Raw genomic sequence first — 24923 nt, forward strand, 5'->3', positions numbered from 1 at the left:
ACAGCAATTGTCAACTTATTGGACACCTACAGGTAACCTTTTCACCATAAGTGGACTTTCTTCTATATAAAAGCCTAAAAAGACAAAGGATTGCGTAACAAAAAGTTTTAACTAAATATATTGCACATTTGATACGTAACCCCAGACAGGTTTTTATCTAAATATATTGCATATTTGTTACGTAACTCCAGACAGGTTTTTATCTAAATATATTGCATATTTGTTATGTAACCCCAGACAGGTTTTTATCTAAATATATTGCACATTTGCTACGTAACTCTAGACAGGTTTTTATCTTAATGTATTACATATTTGTTACGTAACCCCATACAGGGTTTTATCTAGATATATTACATATTTGTTACATAATCCTTTCTACTACAATGTAAATCTTGAAAGAGTTTGAAATGGATTACATTGTCAGTCAATAAGACATAGTAATTCAATACGACTTTATTGATCAAATTTCATCTGACGTATTCTTAATATCTTTACCCGTTGGTATGAATTTCAATTTTGTGGTTCATGATAGAAAAAGTAGAAACGTTTAACTAATCCAAATATCGAAAGACCTAAAAAAAAAAAAAAAAAAAAAAACTTTGTGGGTGTGTAGTTTCTTGACCAATAAAACAATCACCTATAACCGGCTTTATTTTATTAGTTTCATCTGAAACTTAAAGACAATATATTTCAAATTACGTAAAGGATGAAAGGTGAAGATAACGAACAGTGATCAATCTCATAACTCCTACAAGCAAACGAAATATACATTTGGGCAAACACGGACCCCTGGACACACCAGAGGTGGGATCAGGTGCCTAGGAGGAGTAAGCATCCACTGTCGACCGGTCACACCTGCCGTGAGCCCTATATCCTGATCAGGTAAACGGAGTTATCCCCAGTCAAAATCAGTGTGCCAAGAACGGCTAAACAATCGGTATGAAACTCGACAGACAGCATTTGACCCAATGATAGGTTGTATTGACGAACTAGATCGTTATAACGACCATAGAATTTGCGAAATGCTGGCTTCAATCGAGACTGTTGAAACCCCTGTACCATCAAATTGTTTGTCAGAAGCTTACCTCGATTTAAAAACTGATTATACGCAGAACAAGCTCTTGCATATCGAATCAGTTGAGATATATAAACACCATATGCAAGTGATAATGGAATATTGCTACAAAAATATGGGAAGTTGACGATGGAGAAGCTGAAATCATCCCGTTTGTCATACGGTTGAGTTGTCAGTTTGCCGTTAATGTATACTTTCAATAAAATATCTACGTATGAAGCAGAAGTGAACGACTCTGTGATGTCCTTTATTTCGAGCTCACAGGGATATATTAAATCGACATATGAATGAAAGTTATTGTTATTAGACAAAACGTCATCGATATATCGAAATGTCGAATTGAAGGCCACAGCAAGAGATTTTTCTTCTCATGTAGAAATTTTTGAATAAATTCTGCTTCATATGAAAATAAAGACAGGTCAGCTAACAAAGGAGCACAACTCGTGCCCATGGGAATTCCAACAGACTATTGGAAGACCTGATCACCAAAGAACACGAATATATTGTCAATGAGGAACTCTAGCATATTTTTTTTATTTCAACTTCAGAGTACTTGTGCGTTGAATCAGAGTGGTGTTTAACAAAGTAAGTTTTTGAATGACTGATCACAAGATATGATTATTTCCGTTTTCAATTTTTGTTGAAGAAGCAACTGTCTATGATGTCAAAAAGTCTAGTCTCTAATTCATCGTGAAGAATGGTCGTGTATAGTGTTGAAAAGTCATAGGTTTTAATGTTATTGATTTGGGAAAAATTTTGCGATTTCAAGTTTACTAAAAGTTCTTTAGAATTTTTTAGAATCCACATTTAATTAACACAACTTCTGGCATATGTAGTCGCACACTAAGTTTGAAGTTTCTCCTTCACAGCTGTTAATATTTTCGTGAGCACTTACTGGATCCAACAATGTATCTTTGTAAGGAATTTTATGTAGTTTAGGAATCCAGTATAGGTAAGGTGAGAGAAAGAACTGATCGAGGCAGTTACGGGCCTCAATAAGTTCTTTCTCTCACAGAATGGACAGTCTGATGCTTATATCCTACTTAAAACATTACATCTTTTGCTCTAAGAATGGACAGGCTCAGGTAAACCCATTGACAATGATGATTATGAATAAAGCTAATTTTGAATAGTCTGACAATATAACCGGTCTTGCGTAGAAGTCTGTTTCTTTTGTTCACTTATTGAACAGTGTCAGGTAAGTAATCAAGGGCGTCTTGTACTGCAGGTTTTATATTCACTCACTCTATAGTACTGAGCCATATCAAAATTGGTACCGTATGAGTTTTACATTATGACCCCTGGGTCGAGGCCTCTGCTGGTGGACTGTTAGTCCCCGAGGGTCTCTACAGCCCAGTAGCTAAGTACTTCGTTACTAGTTTGAAAATACGAATGTATATTTAATTGCTGTTATAAAATTTAGAAATTCATTTCAAAATTAAGGATTATCTCCCTCGTGCATAGCTCTTATCCTTGGTCGAATTTGGCTCCATTTTTTTGGTACGCTGGTTTTGGCTATATTTAGCTCTAAAACTTCATAGTTATTTCGGATTTCAAACATTTCGGTTGAGCATCACTGAAGAGACATTATTTGTCGAAATGCGCATCTGGTGCATCAAAATTGGTACCGTATGAGTTTTACATCAACATGTCATCCTCTAATGGGGAGAGCATTTTCATTGCACAATCAAAATCCAAGGACTTTAATGAAAGTAATGCGAATACTATCTTAATGAGTGTTATATTCTGGATATGGAGGGTGAGAAAGTTATGGAGCCAAACTTTGATCTGAAAAGCATTGTGTTTTCTAATATATTGGATGCGGAAATAATTAACACCAGCCATAAGAAATGAAATCATTCATGAAAGCGAAAATAATAATTCAGAATTAGGATATGCTTCATGTAACAAAGAAAACATTAAAAAGCGTTGTGAAAAGGTTTCAAAATATGACTTTGGATCCAGCGAAATTCTAATACCGCATGGGAATATGTCTTTCATATTTTAGTTTTGTTGAGATATAATAATGGCCAATGGAATTTAAAATAATCGATTATGGAAATGGAAGTTCTGTCGCCAATTGATAAACCGCGGTTCTCTGAATTTAGGACGTTTAGAAATAAGTGATTTCAGATCCTCATTTTTAACTACATCTACATTACTAGTAATGACATGTCCAGCGAAGAGAAAGAACACAGATTATGTTTAAGCTGGTATATATCTAGTCACTGCAAAACTTGTTTGTTTTTCTGGGTGTTTTTTTTTGTATTAAAGAGTTTGGATGCAATAAAAGTATATTTTTAGGAAATACATATATCGTTTAGTACAAAATATAGAAAAGTGCACAGATAATACAAATTATGAGCTCTAAAGACAAGACCAAAAGTATGCATACTCAGGTGACTGACTGTTAAAGAGGTTCGCCCTGGGTTTTGTACTTTTTGTCAAATTTTGGAGTATATTTTTATTTCTAAAATGGTGAAATTAAAAACAAACACCAGGATCACAGTTCTTGGTCTTGACCTACATTTTGTTCAACTTCAAATTGACATTTTGTATGCCCCCGTGGGGGGGGGGGGGGATATTGTTTTTGTCCTGTCCGTCATTCTATCTGAAACTTTAACCTTGCTAATAATTTTCGAACCGTGATTGCTAGAGCTTTGATATTTCACATGAGTTTTCCTTGTGACAAAACCTTTCCATTGACTTTGTGACGTTGACCTTGGAGTTTGACCTACTTTTTAAAAAATGACATTGGCCATAACTTTTGAAAGGTAAATATTAGAGTCTTCATATTGCACTTGAGCATTTCCTGTGACAAAATCTTTCTACTGGTACCATTATCGTGGACATTTGTGTTGCTCTTAAAAACTTGCGTACAATTTACATAAACTAGATTTGTTTCTTGGATTCAACACAACACAAGCAATACGTGTAATTAATTGCGTCAAATAAATACATACTCATGTCTTCTAACAATATACACACTGAGTGGTCAAAAGTATTGCAACTAACATGGCTGATTTCATCACAATTTTACTCGATTCAAATTTTACTTTTATTGCTGACGCGTAAATAGTAACTAATTAACTAGGGTACGAATCATATGAGGAACCGTTTGTACTTCAAAGTAGCAGACCATTTCCGGTAAGGCATCGAATGAAAACAATGTCAAAGAATAAGAGAAAATTGTGAAAGGACCTTAAAGAACGGATTGTAATTCTAACTTCAAAAGCATTTAATAAAAACAAAATTAGTTAATCATTTGGGAATCCACCGAAGCACGGTTGGACGAGTTTTGAAAAAATTCCGTAAGAAAGGAAGTGTTGAAAACGATCCTTGGATTGGAAGGCCCCGAGTGATAGATGAGAGGGGTGATCGAAAACTTTATTGCATTTTGAAAACTAACAGAAGTCCATCTCTTCCAGACATTACATCAACATTTAATAGGAATGAAGATACAAATGTGTCAAGGAGAACTGTTTGTCGTAGGTTACACCAGGAAGGGTACAGGAGAGGCAAAATTCAGAAAACTCTTACAATCACTAAAGTCAACAGACTACGCGAGTTTTGTGGTGCCGAGGAAAAGACATTGGAAACCTGGACAGAGGCAGAAAGTTATTTTCTCAGACGAAACACAGGAAGTCATTGGACAAAATAAGTTCGAGGAGAAAATCGTCTGGGAAGTGGAAGCCTTACTGTGTGAACCAACGCAAAACACCCGTGAGAGTAAGTTGTATGTTTTAGGGTGTATTATCTATGATGGTATTGGTTCTTGTACCTATTGATGGAAATCTAAACTCAGCAAAGTATATTGAGTTGTTGGATAATCACTTATGGCCTGTTATTGTAAACGTTTTTTTTTTTTGTTTTTTTGTTTGTTGGAAATCAGCAATTCATTTTTCAAGACGATAATGCCACACACCCCACTCCTCTAGAGTGACCAATACTTGGAAACAAGAAAACTGTATTTAAAAATTCAACTGCCCTGCACAGTCCCCAGACCTTAATGTCATTGAAAATGTTTCGCGTTGTATCAAAATCAAACTGTTCAGTGAGATTGATGATATTAAAAACTGGGATGATCTAGTGGCTGCAGTGACCAGAATTTGGAATGGTCTCTCTTAAACATACATTCGAAGCATATATGCTTCAATTCCTTCAAGAATGCTTTGCAACAAAATACTAATATATGGTAAGTAAATAATGCTTATTTCATTTAAAGGTGGTTTTTTCCATGCAGTTGTTATTTACATTGAGATGACGTTAGCTATGCCTGTTACAATACTTTTGGCCACTCAGTGTAGATATGCAAAAGGTTATGCTAGTAAATTAGAAATAAACAACGACCATTGTGCGCTTAAGATATGGAAGAAAATCAACATATAGAATTTTAAGAGTCTCAAACAACAATATTATTAGAACATACATGTATATATTATATTGAACATAGATTAAGAAATCTTGTAAGAGAATGAAATAAAACTTTAAAAATTGGGAATTATAGATCCTTTTTTCAATTTTTGATGAAAATGCTAAATTGCATACAAATTTTCGGTTAATTGATATACATATTTAAGAATCGCTGTTCCCAAGTCTCTAATACTTGTATAAATAATTAGAAAGTTGAAATTCACGCCTAGGCGAATGAATATTGACTACATATGTTGGATAAAACAGAAATAGCAAAATCATGCAGATTTGGAACCTTTTTTCATTAAGCAATCCTGTCCCCCCAAAATGTAGCCGTATTCAAATCCTTTTAAAATTTGAATCGACATAAAAAAAATTCAACTGCATAGGTTCAAGTAATGAATGCAGATCATGTTTGAACCGATGAAATAAGCATAGGACCAGTACACTACACGATTATAACATCTCGCGCAGTTGTGTTCAAATACTTAGGTGTTAACTTAACCTTAAGGACCAGGGACCTCTTTTGAAGTCTCAATATGGAACATAATAAAGAAGTACAACAAAATTGAAATTATTTACATATGATTACCTTCTTCGGATCATAAACCTCCCCCGGAGCACATTTTTGGCTATATCTGTATTCAACATTTTTATCCGTTTTTGTTGCAAACTGTACGTTGATATGATTAGGGAAATCGGATGTGTTTTGTGTTTTCACTGGGCACCACAGAGAATCATATAAATATTCTGTGTTGCAGATAGCACAGTGAAAATAGCTTTGATTAGTTTCATTGCAGTTTGTGAAAATAGAAAAATAATTTCGATCCTGACATGTTCTATAAGGAGGTGTGTTATTGAGGACATCAGCTGTTTTGCAACTAAAATGGTCGATAAAACAGGCATGTACGGAGTCTCTCACTGATTCGGGTGGCTCAAAAACAAGATGAAAATCGGAATTGTTTTCAGCAAACCCTTTGAAAATTTCTTCGTCGGACTGTCCGATATACGGGAAATCATCAAGTTGTTTGAAATCAATTTTGACCGACATTTTCCAGCGAAGCACTTGAGATCTGTCCTCGCCATGACATAGTGCACAGTAGATATTCTTGTAGGTAACATTGGTTGCAAAAGATGTTACTGGATAGTGAACAGAAATATCTGCTGAAAGAGATATGTTATCTACACAGTTGTTGTAGATAGTATTCTTGGGATACCATATGGGACACGTCCCCACCATCCAATATCCATATGTACGATATGCTCTTGGTTTCTTTTTACTCCTTATCAATTCTGTGGCAGAGCAGAGCGATGGAAACTTCTTTAATCTACTGTTTTCATATTGGATGTCCTCTAATATCTTCGAAGGACAGCAGTTGGCTTTCTGATAACAATCATCACGGCAGGTACAATCGGAGCATATATACGAGGTATTTTTCACCCGTTTATCTCTTTCAAACCATAGGCTATTTTCACAACCAATCAATTCACATCTTTCCCTGAATGACAACATCAGATCACTCTTGCTTATGTTGGTAGTTCCACTGTCCACTGTAACGTTTTCCCTCTCCTGATTACCAGACGATGACGATAGGAGAAGAATACAGCTCACAACCTATGAAATGAAATGGGTAGAATAAAACTCAATACCACGACTACTCACTTGCTAGCGTGTTTGCTTAAATGTGTGAAAGGGAAGTTGTGGATTCGAGCCCAGCTTATAATTTGTCCGCGTCAAACCTAAGATGTAAATTACGGTAGACAATATAATCTCCAATAGACAATCGGCATATAAAGTGAGAATCATCAGATGAAACTTTAAACCCGTGCCATATTGGGATTTAGCACATCATTCAAATATGACCTTGTGCGTCATGTGTAGTTCTAAAGAGGGTGTTGCGCCGAAGCGGGAATTTTCCCTAATCAGAGCTCCGTTCCAGCACTCGTGACGTATAACTGACCTCCATCCATATCCATACTCTTATTGCGTATTTGGTATTTAAATACCTGTAGGATCCCCCAACACTAAGGACAAGCCTAATACATTTTATGTGTCAATACATTATACATATACATGTAATCTAGACATAATTTTTGAAAGCGTGAAAATCAAATTGTCTATTTTTTCTTCTGAGTATCAGATACATAGTATACGGTGACATGTTACTAGTATATCAAATATTTGGTATTCTATACCACTACATTCTAAAAGCTCTTATACTCGTATGCATTAATTTCTACACCAACAGTTGGCAACTGTACATAACTCTGACCACAAAACAACGTATGGGAAGTTTAATACGCATTAATAAAGTTCAACATAATTCTAAGTACATGCATCTGAACACATTGATTCACCGTTATAGAGATTTGCTACTGGAATACATCTCATCTTATCCACTCAAACTTTTTAATGGTTATTCATCTTATTTGGCATTAAAGTTTTTCTTTCAAAGCTTTGCAAAGTTGACAACGGTTTTTAGTAATATGAACCATGCTTTTTGTCAACACCTTTCACTCACAAAAAACATACAAGTTCTCGTTGATAAACTTGACTGTTAAAACACAGGATTACATGTACATGCTGTATTTGGCGTGTTTGTTGCGAGTCCTATTCACAAACTAAACAGTTTCCAGCTTTGAAGCTTATTTCAAAATTGGCACATTGTAATAAACAGAGATTTGACACTAAACATTTATAAAAACTAGAAGTGTATTTCAATTAAGAAAAAATTCTAGATGGAAAACGTTATATGAAAACAAGTGTGTTCGTGAGGGATTCAAACCCGGTCGTTTTAAAAATGAAAACATCGTTACTTTTAAAAGTCGATGATCTTACTCACTGAACCACGTATTAGACCATATATCACCAAGGAAAATTAACGTACAGGTGAAGTTGAAAATAAAACCAGTGAAGTTGTTTCGATTTTTTTAATCTACAACAACAAAAAATGCCCTTGTGAAAAAAAATTCAAAGCGGCAGTTTTTTAGTGGAAAACTTGAAGAACATGTTCCTGCTAAATTCATTTTGTTTCACGGAGGCAATTTTTACTGAAATTTGGGGATACTCCTCTATTTTAACGCTAAAAATCATAAATCGCTTATTGCTTGATTTAAACTCGAATATTTTGGCTAATTGTTGTCAATACATGTCTTTTAAACTTATTTTCAAAAATCTTCGAATTAAGACATAGCTCCAATTGGTTTTATTATACATTGTACTTGAATAACTTTAATTTATCGATCTTTCATGCAACACCTTTAGGGAAATTAACATGAGACATGCAACACCTTCTTTGTGATAGTTCGTATACTGCTTGCGACGTTTTAACGCGAGTAAAACATTCTCAAAGAGAACTAGACAAACGTGTGGTATCAGAGTGTTATTTTGTTATTGATAAAGAGAACTAGACAAACGTGTGGTATCAGAGTGTTATTTTGTGATAAAGCGTTGGATGAATGTAAATGTAACCGTCTATCACTGAGCGTCTATTGTGCTATAAGTAAACATTGACGTGCACAAGAATATCATGACTGATATAATGAAAAGGCGAAGATAACGAACGGTGATCAATCTCATAACTCCTATAATGTAAAACTTATACCAATTTTGATGTACCAGATGCGCATTTCGACAAATAATGTCTCTTCAGTGATGCTCAACCGAAATGTTTGAAATCCGAAATAACTATGAAGTTTTAGAGCTAAATATAGCCAAAAACAGCGTGCCCAAAAAGTGTAGCCAAATTCGTCCAAGGATAAGAGCTATGCATGAGGGAGATAATCCTTAATTTTGAAATGAATTTCTAAATTTTGTAACAGCAATTAAATATACATCCGTATTTTCAAGCTAGTAACGAAGTACTTAGCTACTGGGCTGTAGAGACCCTCGGGGACTAACAGTCCACCAGCAGAGGCCTCGACCCAGGGGTCATAATGTAAAACTTATACGGTACCAATTTTGATGCACCAGATGCGCATTTCGACAAATAATGTCTCTTCAGTGATGCTCAACCGAAATCTTTGAAATCCGAATAACTATGAAGTTTTAGAGCTAAGCAATACAAAATAGAGAGTTTTGAAAACACCGACCCCTGGATATAACAGAGCTGGGATCAGCTAATGAATCGTTACCTTCATCTTTCATAGTACCGTTAAATGGTAGTCGAAATGCAAGGCTGAACGGACTCAAACCTGTACTGAATATACCAATAAATCCACCTTCTTTTGCACGATTTTTGAATTTAGGCTAAAATTGTTCTCTTGCTAACGAAGAATATTTGAACAAATGTCACATTAAAATATATTTGCATGTTCATTTTTAGTTCAGTCAAATCAAACGTAGCTTTATCCTGCTTGGGACCTCTTTTAAATTGTAAATACCCCTTTATTAAACCTCATTCTAGATATTCCACTTAACGCCATTTTAAGCTAAAAATAGTGTCAACCGTTGGCCATATTGACAACGATATCGTGCGTTTCAACAAGGCGAGCTGGAATATTTGTTGTATGTACCATTTATCATGTAATTGACAATTTGTTATATCGTTTCTAAGTGTTTAAATGATATAACTTAACTTATGCAACACATATATTAAAGGAAATTATGTTGGATGATAGGGTGGTAGGTCATCTATTAGATGTATGTATTTTTACATTTTTCAAACTGAAAACTGTGCATTAATCATAATTAATTACTTGTAATTAATTTGCATTATGCCTATGTTTATGATTGTTGGTGTTGAAGGAATGAAAAGTGTTGCACTTTTTGTCACGGTGTTTACTTTGTAATAAGAATGTGTTATACAGCTACTTAGAAAATTACCTGCCCTTGTTAGCATTGAATTTAATTGAATTGTTGCACACATGAAATGAATTGAAGATATCTACAAATAACTAGAGATATTTTCAATTATTTGTGTTTTCGTTCATTTGGCGCTACATAGTGCAAAGCATTGGGTCCAGTGTCCGAATGGAAAATATTGTCACAGTGGGAGTTATGCCCCTTCTTAGCATTAATTCTTTAATTGAATTATTGCACACATGAAATGAATTTGAAGATATCTACAAATAATTAAAGATATCTTCAATTATTTGAGTTTTTGTTCATTTGGCGCTCCATAGTGCAACACATTAAGTCCAATGTATAACATGCAAGGTGAAGATAACGAACAGTGATCAATCTCATAACTCCTATAAAGATGAAGATAACGAACAGTGATCAATCTCATAACTCCTATAAAGATGAAGATAACGAACAGTGATCAATCTCATAACTCCTATAAAGGTGAAGATAACGAACAGTGATCAATCTCATAACTCCTATAAAGATGAAGATAACGAACAGTGATCAATCTCATAACTCCTATAAAGATGAAGATAACAAACAGTGATCAATCTCATAACTCCTATAAGCAATACAAAATAGATAGTTGGGAAAACACGGACCCCTGGACACACCAGAGGTGGGATCAGGTGCCTAGGAGGAGTAAGCATCCCCTGTTGACCGGTCACACCCGCCGTGAGCCCTATATCCTGATCAGGTAAACGTATTATGATTTATTTATTTTAGATAAGATATTTACAGCAAAGTTTGCAGAGAAGACATACAATTGACAAGACTCTAACATTGTGAAAGATTTTACCAAATAAAATAAACGTAACTATTTTAAAGTATCATACATTACATGTTATATATCATATACCTAGTAGTGTATCAGCCCTGATACACCTATCTTGGCTAGAGTGAGACAGCTGCAAGTAGGTAGGGCTGTCTCGCCAAAAGGGTCGAGATATCTCTGTCTCGGCCCGTTGTCAAGGGGCTGTCTCGCCCTCAAATTTCAAATGGCTATTTCTTCTTTAATCTTTTGAAATCTAACATAACTACATGAAAAAATGATGTTAGACACAATTTTTTTCATATAAAATACTTTCTTCCACGACAAAATTTAATTTAGGCAGAAAAATTAAATAAAAACGTTTTTGAAAACAGCGCTAAATTGTAGCGAGTATCTAAGCAAAGGGGGGTAACCCAAGTAACAATTGTTTATTTAGAACAATAACACGTTTAACTTCATTTCAAAACAATCAACGTTCTAGGTGACAGAAAACAGTAGGAGGATTATGGAGGGTGATACTGAAGCATTTTCAGAAATCCCCGGTCCTAATGGAGATAATTCGTTAATTTACAGCAATTTTGATGTAGAAAACTGTTTTAATTTCAATTCAATTCAATTCTTTATTGGCACTAAAGCACATTATATAAGAATGTGTTGTTAGCCATACATAGATACACATATATATTGATACATTACAAAATATCAAACTGTTGAAAACTTATTTCTAACATTAAAACAGTCTCTGATGTATAGACAGGTTTGTTTTGTAGATACAAGGTTATGTGGATTTAGTAAACAAAATAAGGTATTAATATCTAGTAGTTTTGAATGCATTTTTCTAATATGTTCATACACAGGACAATCAAGTAAAAAAATTTTTTCATCTTCAACAATAGTTTGACAATGAAAACAAAATCTATTTTCTCTAGGAATGACAGGATTACAATATCGACCTGTTTCTACATACAACTTATGTGCACTTATTCTTAATTTGGTAAGATAAGAAACTAAATTCTTAGGAAGTGGAAGACATAAATATGGTTGGATTTCTAGTTTCATAACATCATGGTTGAATAATGTACTATAAAATGAGAGCTTACCACTTTGAGTGTTGTTAATATGTTGAAGTTCAGAAAAGAATTTATTTTCAAAGAATTTTTTAAGTTTAGGAATAAACATTTTACATTCAGTGTCAACGTTAACATTTAACATCTTTTGTATTGATTTTATACAAGTTTGCCAGCATTTTTTATTTTCACTAGCCAAGTGTACATCTTCCAAGTAAGCATTCCTTAGTAAAACATTGTGATTATCATTAGATTTTGCTAAATTTTCCAATCTAGAATAGTTTTAATAGCAAGCTGGTATATTTTGGCATGGATAGGGAGAACACCTAATTCCATTTTTGTTGCCAAGTTTGATGCTTTATTATGTACACCTAAGATGTTTTTCTAGATAAAATTCTGAATTTTTTAAAACGATTTCTGAAATCTAAAATCCCGAGGACTTGGCAATAAAACGAGAAAAGTAGAACCATTATCTTCCGACGTATTTCAACGACTTATAGATGCTAAACAGATGGGAAACGGTAAAAAAAAAACTTACTTCAGTATAAGGTAACATTCCTTAAGCAAAGAAATAGCAGTATCAGATCTGTAAACATTCCCGTTCATACGATGACCCCACGTAAACAAAGTTCTACAACTCTTACAAATTATATGAAATATTGAAAACGGGCGAGTTTGGTAAATCCGAAAAAATAAATAAAAATCAGCAATGGAATAAAGCTACAAAACCCAGACTTTAGCATGTTTCACAATGTCAATAGTACTGGAAACGTAACCATTAAAGTAAACTCTCTGAAGGAATGAAATAGTCAAATATCGTTGTACAGTATACCATGTATTTATGTTTGGGTCAACATCCTCCCCCAATTTAAAAAAAAAAATGTTTATCAACTTGTTGTGTTTTAGGTATATGATATAAACAATATCACACTGTAATGTTGATCTCGGACCTGGGATTGCCCCTCGAGTGATCTCGGGGCCAATCCCAGGTCCGAGATCAACATTACAGTGTGATATTCTATATGTCAGTCATTTATGTGTATATCTGTATATTCATGTGTACTACGTGTGTAAATGTTTTGTATCTGTGTACATGTTTTGTATTTGTGTACATGTGCAATTGTCTTCATGTGCATTGTAATCTTCTTTTATCACATCATATGGTAAAATCTAACATCACGTTTCTTGTCACAGTTGATAAATATATAATATCACACTCTAATGTTGATCACGGACCTGGGATTGGCCCCGAAAGTTGATCTAACATTACAGTGTGATATTGTTTATATCATATACCTAAAACACAAGTTGATAAACTTTTTTTTTTTAAATGGGGGGGGGGGGGGGGGTATTGACCCAAACAGAAATACATGGTATGCTGTACAACGATATTTGACTATTTTATTCCTTCAGTGAGTTTACTTTAATGGTTATGTTTCCAGTACTATTGGCATTGTGAAACATGCTAAAGTCTGGGTTTTGTAGCTTTATTCCACTGCTGGTCACAATAATTGGATGATTAATCATGGACATCCCCTCATGTGGTCTAGAATCTGGACGTTTCAGTTAACTGAACTGCTTGGCTGAGAAACTCGTCATATCTATCACTGTGCTGTTCATGTACATGTATATACTATTAAGCAGCTCCTAGGGACTTACTAATGAATACTAAAATTGGAAATAAGTGAATTATTTTTATTTCTTTTTTCGGATTTACCAAACTCGCCCGTTTTCATTATTTCATATAATTTGTAAGAGTTGTAGAACTTTGTTTACGTGGCGTCATCGTATGAACGGGAATGTTTACAGATCTGATGCTGCTATTTATTTGCTTAGGGAATGTTACCTTATACTGAAGTAACTTTTTTTTTTTTACCGTTTCCCATCTGTTTAGCATCTGTAAGTCGTTGAAAAACGTCGGAAGATATTGGTTCTGCTTTTCTCGTTTTATTGCCAAGTCCTCGGGATTTTAGATTTCAGAAATCGTTTTAAAACAGTTTTCTTCATCAAAATTACCGTAAATTAACATTTTGATCTCTATTAGGACCGGGAATATCTAATAATGCTTTAGTATCACGCTCCATAATCCTCCTACTGTTTTCTGTCGCCTAGAACGTTGATTGTTTTGAAATGAAGTTAAACGTGTTATTGTTCTAAATAAACAATTGTTACTTGGGTTACCCCCCCCCCCCCCCCTTTGCTTAGATACTCGCTACAATTTAGCGCTGTTTTCAAAAACGTTTTTATTTAATTTTTCTGCCTAAATTAAATTTTATCGTGGAAGAAAGTATTATATTTGAAAAAAAATTGTGTCTAACATCATTTTTTCATGTAGTTATGTTAGATTTCAAAAGATTAAAGAAGTAATAGCCATTTGAAATTTGAGGGCGAGACAGCCCCTTGACAACGGGCCGAGACAGAGATATCTCACCCTATCCAAAATAGGTGTATCAGGGCTGATACACTACTAGGTATATGATATTAATAATTACAGCTATATTCGGATGTACATGTATATCAAATATTTAAAAAACATGAGGGCACCTCCAATTATATCAGGACCAAACAAAGAGACATTTGTAACGCCCTAAATGTTGAAACCAAAAATATGTGCCGAATAAGTTTACCCAGGAAGATACAGAAAATCGTAAGGGGATCTGATAGATTAAAGAAATACACAAATAAGGAAAGACTCAGAGAATACGAATGAAAAGTGTTTGAACTACCAAAATCAAAGTCAGCAAAGAAAGACGCTGGCTCTTCCATGGATTTTACTCCATCAACAACTACATCTGTAACATCATCCACAAAACTGACTTCATCTGCCACTGTGTCGTCAGCCTTGGAATCGTGTTCACCCATCAACAACTGTACATCTTTGGAGATTGAAACATCACAGAATATAACCATCAAACATTTACAAAGAGAAAACAAACTGCTGAGAGATAGAATTAAGAACATCAAAATTAGAAATACAAATAGAAAAATGGAAAGACATTCAGAAAAAATAAAGAAATTGCAAGACAAAGTGGATTTTTTGTTGTTGGTTAAACAGAAAGAGGCAAAAGACAAATCTGTACAGTGCAATACTCTCCAATCCTACATTCAAGATTTGAAAGCAGATATAGAGGATTTATTATCTGGGGGGAAAATTGTATATCTGATGAAAATGTTATTACTGTGAATAAAAATGTTAATTTTAAAGACTGTACAAAGGGTAGGGCCTACGATTTTAAATTGCGAAATCTTTATTATATTTTTCGTAGCAGAAATATTAGGTTGCAACATATTTCACCTATTATAGAAGCAGTTTTAGAAAGTTTTAATATTCATGTTCAGAATCCGTGACAACAAATATGAAGATAACTTTTCCCCCATTTGTTGGGACCCTTCCACTTTCAAAAACCAATGCTCAAGCCACATATTATCTAATACGCGTAGTTATGTGTATTTGTTTACTGAAGAAATGCCCAAGTTAACGCAGAAACCCAACATTTCATTGAACACGCTACATGTAAATATTAAAACTGTGATGGAATGGAAGACAAAACGATAGTTCCGATATTTTGTATTCTAGATACAGAACCCAGGACTTGTCAAGATCAGCGAGGATATTAAAATTAGACATGGAATTGCAGATATTTCACAAAACAATTAGCTCTAATCACCAATTGGTAAAAATCAATTATTCACTTTGTTGTCGATATGATATAATTACTGATATTCTTAATGTTCATGCAAATACTTTACCTACAATATTTAGCGATAATCATATTGGCCACGAAAATGTCAAGAAATCTTTACTTATATGATTGGATAATTCAAAGGATTGAAAATGGTTACCAGAGCCTACGACGTGATTCAGGTCAGTCCTTTTGTGCATGGACCTGTCGAAAGTGATTAGAGACGAAAGCTTTTAATCCTCATATGATTTAATAATTTAAAACATCGAAACCTGCTACCTTCCAAACGATACCCGTCATCTTTAGATCGGTTTAAGACGTTACTATCATAAATCAACAATCATTGTTATTCCAGCCCCATTCTCAACCACCTACCCCTTTAATACGTAGTAAAAAAGAAGGGTTCTGATTGACAACTGTTCGTGATGTAAGTAACCCCTAATCATGCGCATATCCAGGAGTTTTTCAGGTGGTCGGATTGATTGATTGTTTGTTTGTTTCACATCCCGTCGAGAATTTTTCATTCATATGGAGACGTCATAAGCTCTATGTGAAGTCCCTTTTAGACCTTAGGTGGTTGGAAGTTTGGTTAAAAGAAATAAACAATCTTTTAAATCAAAGTACTTAAAGTACTCGTGGGAGTTGAACATTGTGGAAATTCAGTTAGAAAAGATAGTACTGGAAGGGTAGGGGGATAAATGACTGAATACTATCATGATTTTAGATACAAATCAACTGTTGTTGTTTTTCAAAGCGTTACAACAGCAAACATGGATAATGGAAGGCCCATGGGCCACAACGTTCCTCGAGTAACTGAAGTCGTGTTGTTGTTTTCTAGAATTTCACCCCTTTATATTCTCATGAAAAATGTGACCACATATTATGGCTCAAACATTCAAATCAATATGGTTATCAATGCCTTGCAGTTATGAAGAAGTTTTCCCCCTGTATATATACATTCAAGTTTAATCCTAGTTATAGCTAATTCTAAGGATTCATTACTTGAAAAGGTAGTCCAATATGCTAAACTGTCACCTGAGTATACTACAGTCCTGTAGAGGATCAATGGAATGGTAAATAATTGTATAATAACTCAAAATAAATGAAATGCAAAAAAAATTAAAAATTGTCGGGCATCGGAAAGGCACAAGCCGAGTTGCGCAAGGAATGGGCATAGAGGGAACCGGCAGAAAAGTTTTCAAGAATTATCAAGCAGGGAGCAAAATTTTGCGTACATAAATTTCAGCCGACTTAAATCCTTTGTGACCTTGACCTTTAACCCTTGACCAAAATCAATAGGCTTCTTTGTCTCATCAAGGGCGATAATCCATCTAAGTTTAATTGAGGTCCTATAATTTGTTAAAACATTATAGTGCAGAAAACAAAATTTTCTCCAAATTTCAGTCTATTTATAGCCAGTGACCTTGACCTTTGACCTAGTGACCCCAGAATCGATAGGCTTCCTCATCTTACTGACGGTGACAATCCATCTAAGTTTGAATGAGATCCTATAATTTGCTCAAGAGCTATGGTGCGGAAATGAAATGTTGATGCGTGCCCGCCTGCCCGCCCAAAGGCACTTCATCAGATCATAAGCCGAGTTCGACTTCATCGCAACTCCGCTAAAAATGAAACACTAGTCAAATAATGTTATTTATTGCCAAGGTATTTGGGATATTATACTGTGGCTCAAACAGGGGGTGAATGAACCTGACAGTATGGAAAGCATATAGTGGAATCAGACTTGTGATGCTGGAAATCTATAGTGATTAATAAACTATACATGTACAAGATCCATAACTATTTTTTTTTTCAGTTTGTGAGGGAGAATCCTCATGTCTCTTTCATCTGTAGACAAATAAACAATGTGTTTTGACCAGAGCAATTTCCAATCCTTTTTGCAGCATAAATTCAACATTGTGGCAACTGGGTTAAACTTTGATAGTGAAGTAATACATGGCAGCACCTTATCCCATGCTCTTAAAATTTCTGTTTGACACACACTCATGACATCCACTCAAACATTACAGAGTGCAGCAAAATTCCATTGTAATAGGGGATTCAAAATGGATAACTGGTACAAAATATGGTACATACTATTCAAAATGGATAATGAATTTGACATATTGATGTCTTGGAAAAGGAAATTCTGACATCGGGGCTCTAAGCGTTTTCAAACATTGTCATTTGATAAAAGTGTTCTACATTTTTAAAAATAGAGATTAATATGTCTTTACATACATAGGTGAGAAAGTTTCCATTATTCCTAGCCGAGACATACCATGTATGCGTAAAAAAATCATAAACAAATATCACACTACTCACGTAGAAAATGTGGACCTTACCGTCATCAAGCGCAGCGAAACACGCCATTTCGAGATTATAGTCGACGAAAGCTCGGTAACAGTAATGAATAAGGTACACTCATTTTGTATCTATTTTGTGACTTTCTTTATTAAAAGGAACAGTTCTCTAATGTGTAACGTGCAATTACTACGTAATTCAATAACTTGAAGCATGAAGAAGTTTCACTTTGCCACCGGATATAAGAAATTTTATTTCGTATTCCGATCCCAATCGAAAGTTGTTGACTGGGAATGACGTGTTTTAATTCAATCTACATGTAACATCAAGCATTTTTTATATCACATTAAAAAAAAACAAATATATACACATACACAATGTTGTAGAGTTATTTCTTGTAAATTTTCTGAGGTTTCGCACCATATTCGATATTTCGCGCCACGGTGTCAATAGGGCTTGTGTGCAGTTGTCGTTCGTTTCCCTATCAATGTTTATAGGTGACGCTGCGCTACAAACGACAATTTTCAACCTTATCTTTTATTTTTCTATGTATATCAGTATCAATTTGATCGAAATCTTGTATTCAAATTGATTTGAATACAATATCATTGCATTTATTTACATGTCAATTATCAAAATTAGATTAATTCAGAAAAGTTACATGGATTATTTAATGGCGGATGTTTATAAAAGTTTATGTTGATTTACCTAGGAGTAAATCAGCTGACACAGAACCCCCGCTGACGACCACTATACAAATCAATACAAATTACTGCGCAGAAAAGTGCGTGATGACCCAGGGAGATTGAACATAGTTCAACTCCCAAAAATGAAAACGTTTAAATTTACCCAAAGCTAAAACCCCTAAATCATTGGGTTGGGAATGATTTTTCAGTACATGGACTCAATTGATCAATTCTAACTTATGTTTCCTTTGTACTAATTGTCATATAGAGTGGATGCGTGATTTAGTCAAGGACACTATATTGAATAATCTTGCCTTTCTCTGCCTGGAAAATGATTGTATAATATTTTGCGGTCAATTTCTAATAATAAACTAAGTAGTGACAGTCCAAACTCTACCAAAATCAGCTACTTTAAGATAGTGCAGTAGCACATCGTCTACTACATTTTTGCAGAAAAGTGATTTATCAAGTACCGGTGAGAATAAAACATGAGTTTATAAAACAAATATTGACCAACATATAAAAACAAATATCCACCAAAAATAGTTTACCCTCGATACCACAGTTCTGGTGGAGTTTTAAAAATTCAACATAGGTCTCACTTGGAAAGAAACGTTCCATTAAAAATATTATTTCCTTAACATGTACCATACCTGGTACACTGTATTTTAAATCACGTCACTGCACAAGCTGGACTGTAATCAACACCTGCCATTAGAGTCAATCTAGTGTTCTCCCATTTCAATGGATTATATAAAAGGTTGTACAAGGCAGGCTTTACTTTTCCATCAAATTATTTTCGTTTGCTTTTTCCCAGGAAACAATCTAATTAAAATCAGACGTTCTTAGATCCGCGCCGTATACTCTGTGTAAGAAATCTGATTAGGATGTAAAACTTATAATACAGTACCAATTTTGATGCACCAGATGCGCATTTTGACAAATAATGTTTCTTCAGTGATGCTCAACCGAAATGTTTGAAATCCGAAATAACAATGAAGTTTTAGAGCTATTATAGGGGAAAACAGTGTGCCAAAAAGTGGAGTCAAATTCATCTAAGGATAAGAGCTATGTGTGAGGGAGATAATCCTTAATTTTGAAATGAATTTCTAATTTTTATAACAGAAATTAAACATGCATCCGTATTTTCAAGTTAGTAACGAAGTACTTAGCTACTGGGCTGTAGAGGATCTCATTTTAATTAGATTGCCCAGGAAAGTAAGACGCCATAGAGGTTTCCAAGATCATCATCGTTAATCCATTAATCCCCAAACTACCTGGAATGTTTCATATCAAGTTCCAGGAAATATCTAAAGAATATGACAAATGTTTTAAAATTCAGAAACATTCTGCTTGGTAAATCACCGTTTATATATTTGAAATCTTAGCGGAACCTTTGTTGAACCGTTTCTCAATTTTTCCGCGAAGGCATGAATCTCATTTACTACTGTTTCAAAATATTTTTTCTAAAGAATTCTCTTTAGTAATATTCTAGATTTCGATATTCAAAAAGACTGTTCCTTTGTTAGCTGACCCGTCTTTCTATTTCTATGAAGCAGAATTTATTCAAAAACTTCTACGTGAGAAGAAAACAATATCTTGCTTTGATCTTCAACTCGACATTTAGATATATTGACGATGTTTGCCTATTAACAATAATCATTTTCATTCATATGTCGATTCGATATATCCCTGTGGACTCGAAATAAAAGACGCCACAGAGTCGTCCAATTCTGCTTCATACGTAGATATTTTATTGAAAGTAGATATTTAACGGCAAACTAACAATTCACCTTTATAACAAACGGGATGATCTCAGCTTCTCCATCGTCAGCTTCCCATATTTATGTAGCAATATTCCATTATTTCCTGCATACGCAAGAGCTTGTTCTGCGTATAGCCAGTTCGAGGCAGGACAATGACAAAACAAGATGACGGCGCAGGGGTTTTAACAGTCTCGTTTAAAGTCAGCATTTTGCAAATTATATGGTCGTTATCACAATCTAGTTTGTCAATACAACCTATCATTGGGTCAAATGGTGTTGAGCGTGTTTCATACTGATTAATAGGCCGTTCATGGCACACTGTTTTGACTACGGATAACTCCGTTTACTTGATTAAGATATAGGGCTCACGGCGGGTGTGACCGGTCGACAGGAGATGCTTACTCCTCCTCGGCACCTGGTCCTATCTTAGTGTTTGCCCAACTGTCTATTTTGTATTTCTTGTGGGAGTTATGAGATTGATCACTGATTGTTATCTTCGCCTATCTTTAGGTATTGGAGGAAGCTGTATTAAAATTTAGAAACACGCTGATTTGAAGTTAGAGAAGGACCATTAGTTCTGGGCAATGTGAAGATACGATGGACTGTTCACCTGTAAGTAATTTTGATCACTTTGAGATAAGAAATGAATGGACTTGTATATAAGCAAGAATGGTTACACCAGTTACAAAATATCCACCTAATGGTACGTTAAATGCACATTATTGTCTTACTATACGTATTTCCGTGGTGCATGTAGCTGTACTATTAAATGGAACGGGAATGTAGAAAGCAGATGCTTTTTGAAAATCTGTCTACACATAAGGTACTCTTTACAGCATGGTGGATGTGAGAGAAAACGTGGTTGGAAATTGCAGAAAATACAAATATTTTTCTAATATCATATATTAGCATGGTTTGTAAGTCAATATGAACAGAAAAAAGAATTCTAGATTCTGATATCATGTTTTGAAATTGCTTTTGTAAGTTTCAATTTTCATGAAATTTACGATGTAGTCCTTCATCAAATTGAAGTAGCTTCGGAATAGCTATGGGAGATTTATTTCACCGTGATTGGTTAGCTTGTCAGTGTGATGTCATAAAGCATTTCACACATTGAACGATACCTCGGAAGAGTCGAGGAATATTGCATAAAGTAGGAAGTTTGTTGCTCTACGACACATTCATAAATATTCAATACATATAGGGGCGTCACCAATGGTAGCTGAAGTGCTATACAATATCATTCGTGGATGTCGCTCAAGATCGTAGCAGTGAAGGTTCTTTATCCTGTCTCAGTTTTTTTGAAATTCATTGAGAAGCTAAATAAACTGTTTCACAGAAATATAATACTATGGAAACTTTTGTACAGACCATATTTTTATAATTTCATAAAATCTTAATGTAACCATGTCAAAGAGTAAATCAGGATAATATATTTCAGGTTTATCTTTCTAGTCGTGCAAGGGTCAATGCTAAATCTATTCCGAGTTTGAATGGATCATGTGGCAAAGAAACAGAAATAAAAGCATATTGTATTGAATTTGTAGAGGATATCTATATTGATATACAATGTATCTAAATCACTAGCGCTTTCTGGATTTTAACATCCATCCTCAGGTGAATACAAATATTGAATACCGTATTCAATATTTGTATTCACCTGAGGATGGATGTTAAAATCCAGAAAGCGCTAGTGATTTAAATACATTTTCAGAATATTGGTTAGCTATATATATATACAATGTATACACACACACACACACACACACACACACACACACACACACACACACACATATATATATATATATATATATATATATATAAAGCACAGAAATAGCAATGAACTCTTACATAAACATAACTGCCCTAAGTGAAGAAATAATTAATATAAAGCACAGAAAATTTCACTTTATTTGGATACCCACTTCCGTCCCTACCCGGGGTTGAACTCATGACCTGCGGAACCAAATCTCCTAGCAGCTTGTAACCAGCGCGCTAGACCGCTCGACCATCTAGGCAAGTCTAAAAACTTGCTTTCGATGACGATTGAATTCTCGCCACGCTGTCACACGCTCATTGAGAATGGAAATGGGATACAGTTATTTAACGTACATTTAAGAGGATCATATATATATATATATATATATATATATATATATATATATACATGTATATACATATGTATATCTATCTATCTATCTATCTATCTATCTAGTTCACCCAATGGAGAATCAACCTAATGATATTTTTGAAGACTTGTAAAAGGAAAGATCTGCTTGGTTTATAGGTTACAAATTTTCCCCCTAAAAATTATAGAAAACAGAATATACAATATACATACTTACCATTGATACCGCCGCGGTGTTCATGTTCCTTGATAACCTGCTGTTAGCCCGTGTCCACATGATTTCAATCAGATACCCGTCCTCCATCTTTATACCGCGCGGTCATAACAATAGCCTGCTGACAAACTAAAATCTGATTGGAATATATACAGCGATTATGTACAACTCCAGATAGTATCATTTTACCTAATTATGTATTATCATAATGGTTTTTTTTATCATTTCCTTTCTCTTAGCAGGGCTCGGCACATACCTCTAATTAAGATTTTGTAATCAGTAATCGAGTTTGTGTAAATCGCAGCATTTGAATCCTTAAATAGAGGATTTACGTCAGACGTAGATATCCAGTTTCAAATCAGATGTACATAACATACATTGAACCTATCTCGGATTCCGTATTTCCTTAAGTAATAGACGTATACATTACATATCGAATATCTGGAAGAAAAATTAAGATATTAATACTTAAACTTTTGATAGTGTTGATAAATTGATATGAAATATAACGTAAAGAAAGTCATAGAATAGGTTTGAGGGAAAGATCATATTCTGATCCCCTGAGACAAAACAACAATTTTTGATGACATGAAACCGCCAAAGGAAAACACTTTTTTTGTGCATTATTTCAATGCATATAAAGAGAAACAAAATATTTAATTGTTATCTTAATCAATTGATGAATATATTAAACCCCCCTTCTGCAATCCTTCCTGTTGTTCTATTCCGATGTGGCTTGTAACATTCCGTCATATATTTTATGTTTCTTGTATGGCTCCGCTTACCAAACACTTTTATTGATTAAAAGAATTGATAACTATTAATGAGGGAGATGTCCCAGGGAATCGCGCTGATTTTCTAGAGAGCAGTTCTCGGGTAGGAGTTTGACACGTAGTGCATATTCAGAAAATACAGTTTTATCTATTTACTTTTATACGGAGAAAAATCAGTAAAGTATGATAATACGCAATTTCCGAGTTGCCCAATAGAACACGGACCCCTGGATGAACCAGGTGGGAGGAGTAGGCATCCTCTGTTGACCGGTCACACCCGCCATGAGTTTTTAGCTCACCTGAGAGAGATAACAACTGACATCAGTACTGTTTAGACGTATTTTGGGGACTGGGGCTAAATTCTGAATTAAATGGTAAATATCACACTCCCTTGGACTTGTTATGATACTGTTTCATATCTTGCTAATTAATTTGTAAATACCTGTGATTTTACTAAGAATATATTATTTATTCTTAAACACTGAAACTCTCGTTATTCTTTTTGAACACGGAGATACTCGGGAATACTGAAAGTCCCGTTACAATTTATGCCTTAAACATTGTAAAATATATATATAATTTGTTTCCAATTTCCCCCACCTAGCTATGCTTTTGCTGTGGGCCCTCTCATATGTATTGATGATTTAACTATTAAAAACGAAAATATCTCATTCTTAAAGGGACAAGGACACGGTTGAGCTGAACATTTTATTTTTCCATTTTTATTGTTTACAGTGCTTAAGTAACGTATTTCTAGGGTTCACCCAAAATTTGAATATCAGTTTTTGAGTTACAAGTGAGATACAACACTCGCAATTCTTTATTTGTTATGTAAATAAGGCTCGTGCCATGGTTTTGTTTACATATGGATTGGTTGATAGAAATAGCATGTTTAAAACAAAATTAGATGTGCTAAACACCACACACTATTAAAATATGTTCAGAATTATTGATTGATTTAATGTTGTTTAACGTCCCTTCTGAGAATATTGCACTCTTATGGAGACGCCAACACTGCCGGTGAAGGGCTGCAAAATTTAGGTCTATGCTCGAAGCTTATGGCCATTGAGCAGGGAGGGGTCTTTATCATGCCACACCTGCTGTGACACGGGACCTCAGTTTTTGCGGTTTCATCCGAAGGACCGCCCCATTTAGTCGCCTCTTACGACAAGCAAGGGGGTACTGAGGACCAA

The 24923-nt window shown here is 34.6% G+C and overlaps 1 protein-coding gene across 1 annotated transcript; it reads right to left on the minus strand.

Moving 5' to 3' along the window:
- Positions 1–5432: 5432 nt before the first annotated feature.
- LOC125665879 (uncharacterized) lies at positions 5433–23104 on the minus strand. The gene is made up of 2 exons (XM_048898837.2): positions 22961–23104; positions 5433–7103 (listed from the first exon to the last, which is right to left on the minus strand). Exons 1-2 carry the CDS (start codon positions 23045–23047, stop codon positions 6063–6065), a joined length of 1128 nt encoding a protein of 375 aa, XP_048754794.1. The 5' UTR covers positions 23048–23104; the 3' UTR covers positions 5433–6062.
- Between the last annotated feature and the right edge of the window lie 1819 nt (positions 23105–24923).

Source organism: Ostrea edulis, chromosome 10, assembly GCF_947568905.1.
Source record: "Ostrea edulis chromosome 10, xbOstEdul1.1, whole genome shotgun sequence".
Classification (NCBI taxonomy): domain Eukaryota; kingdom Metazoa; phylum Mollusca; class Bivalvia; order Ostreida; family Ostreidae; genus Ostrea; species Ostrea edulis.

Excerpts from the sequence above, each read along its gene's own strand:
- LOC125665879 (XM_048898837.2), bottom strand. The coding sequence starts at position 23,047 with ATGGAGGACGGGTATCTGATTGAAATCATGTGGACACGGGCTAACAGC. Across the intron at positions 7,104-22,960 it reads ACACCGCGGCGGTATCAATG|GTTGTGAGCTGTATTCTTCT; the intron begins GTAAGTATGTAT and ends TTCATTTCATAG.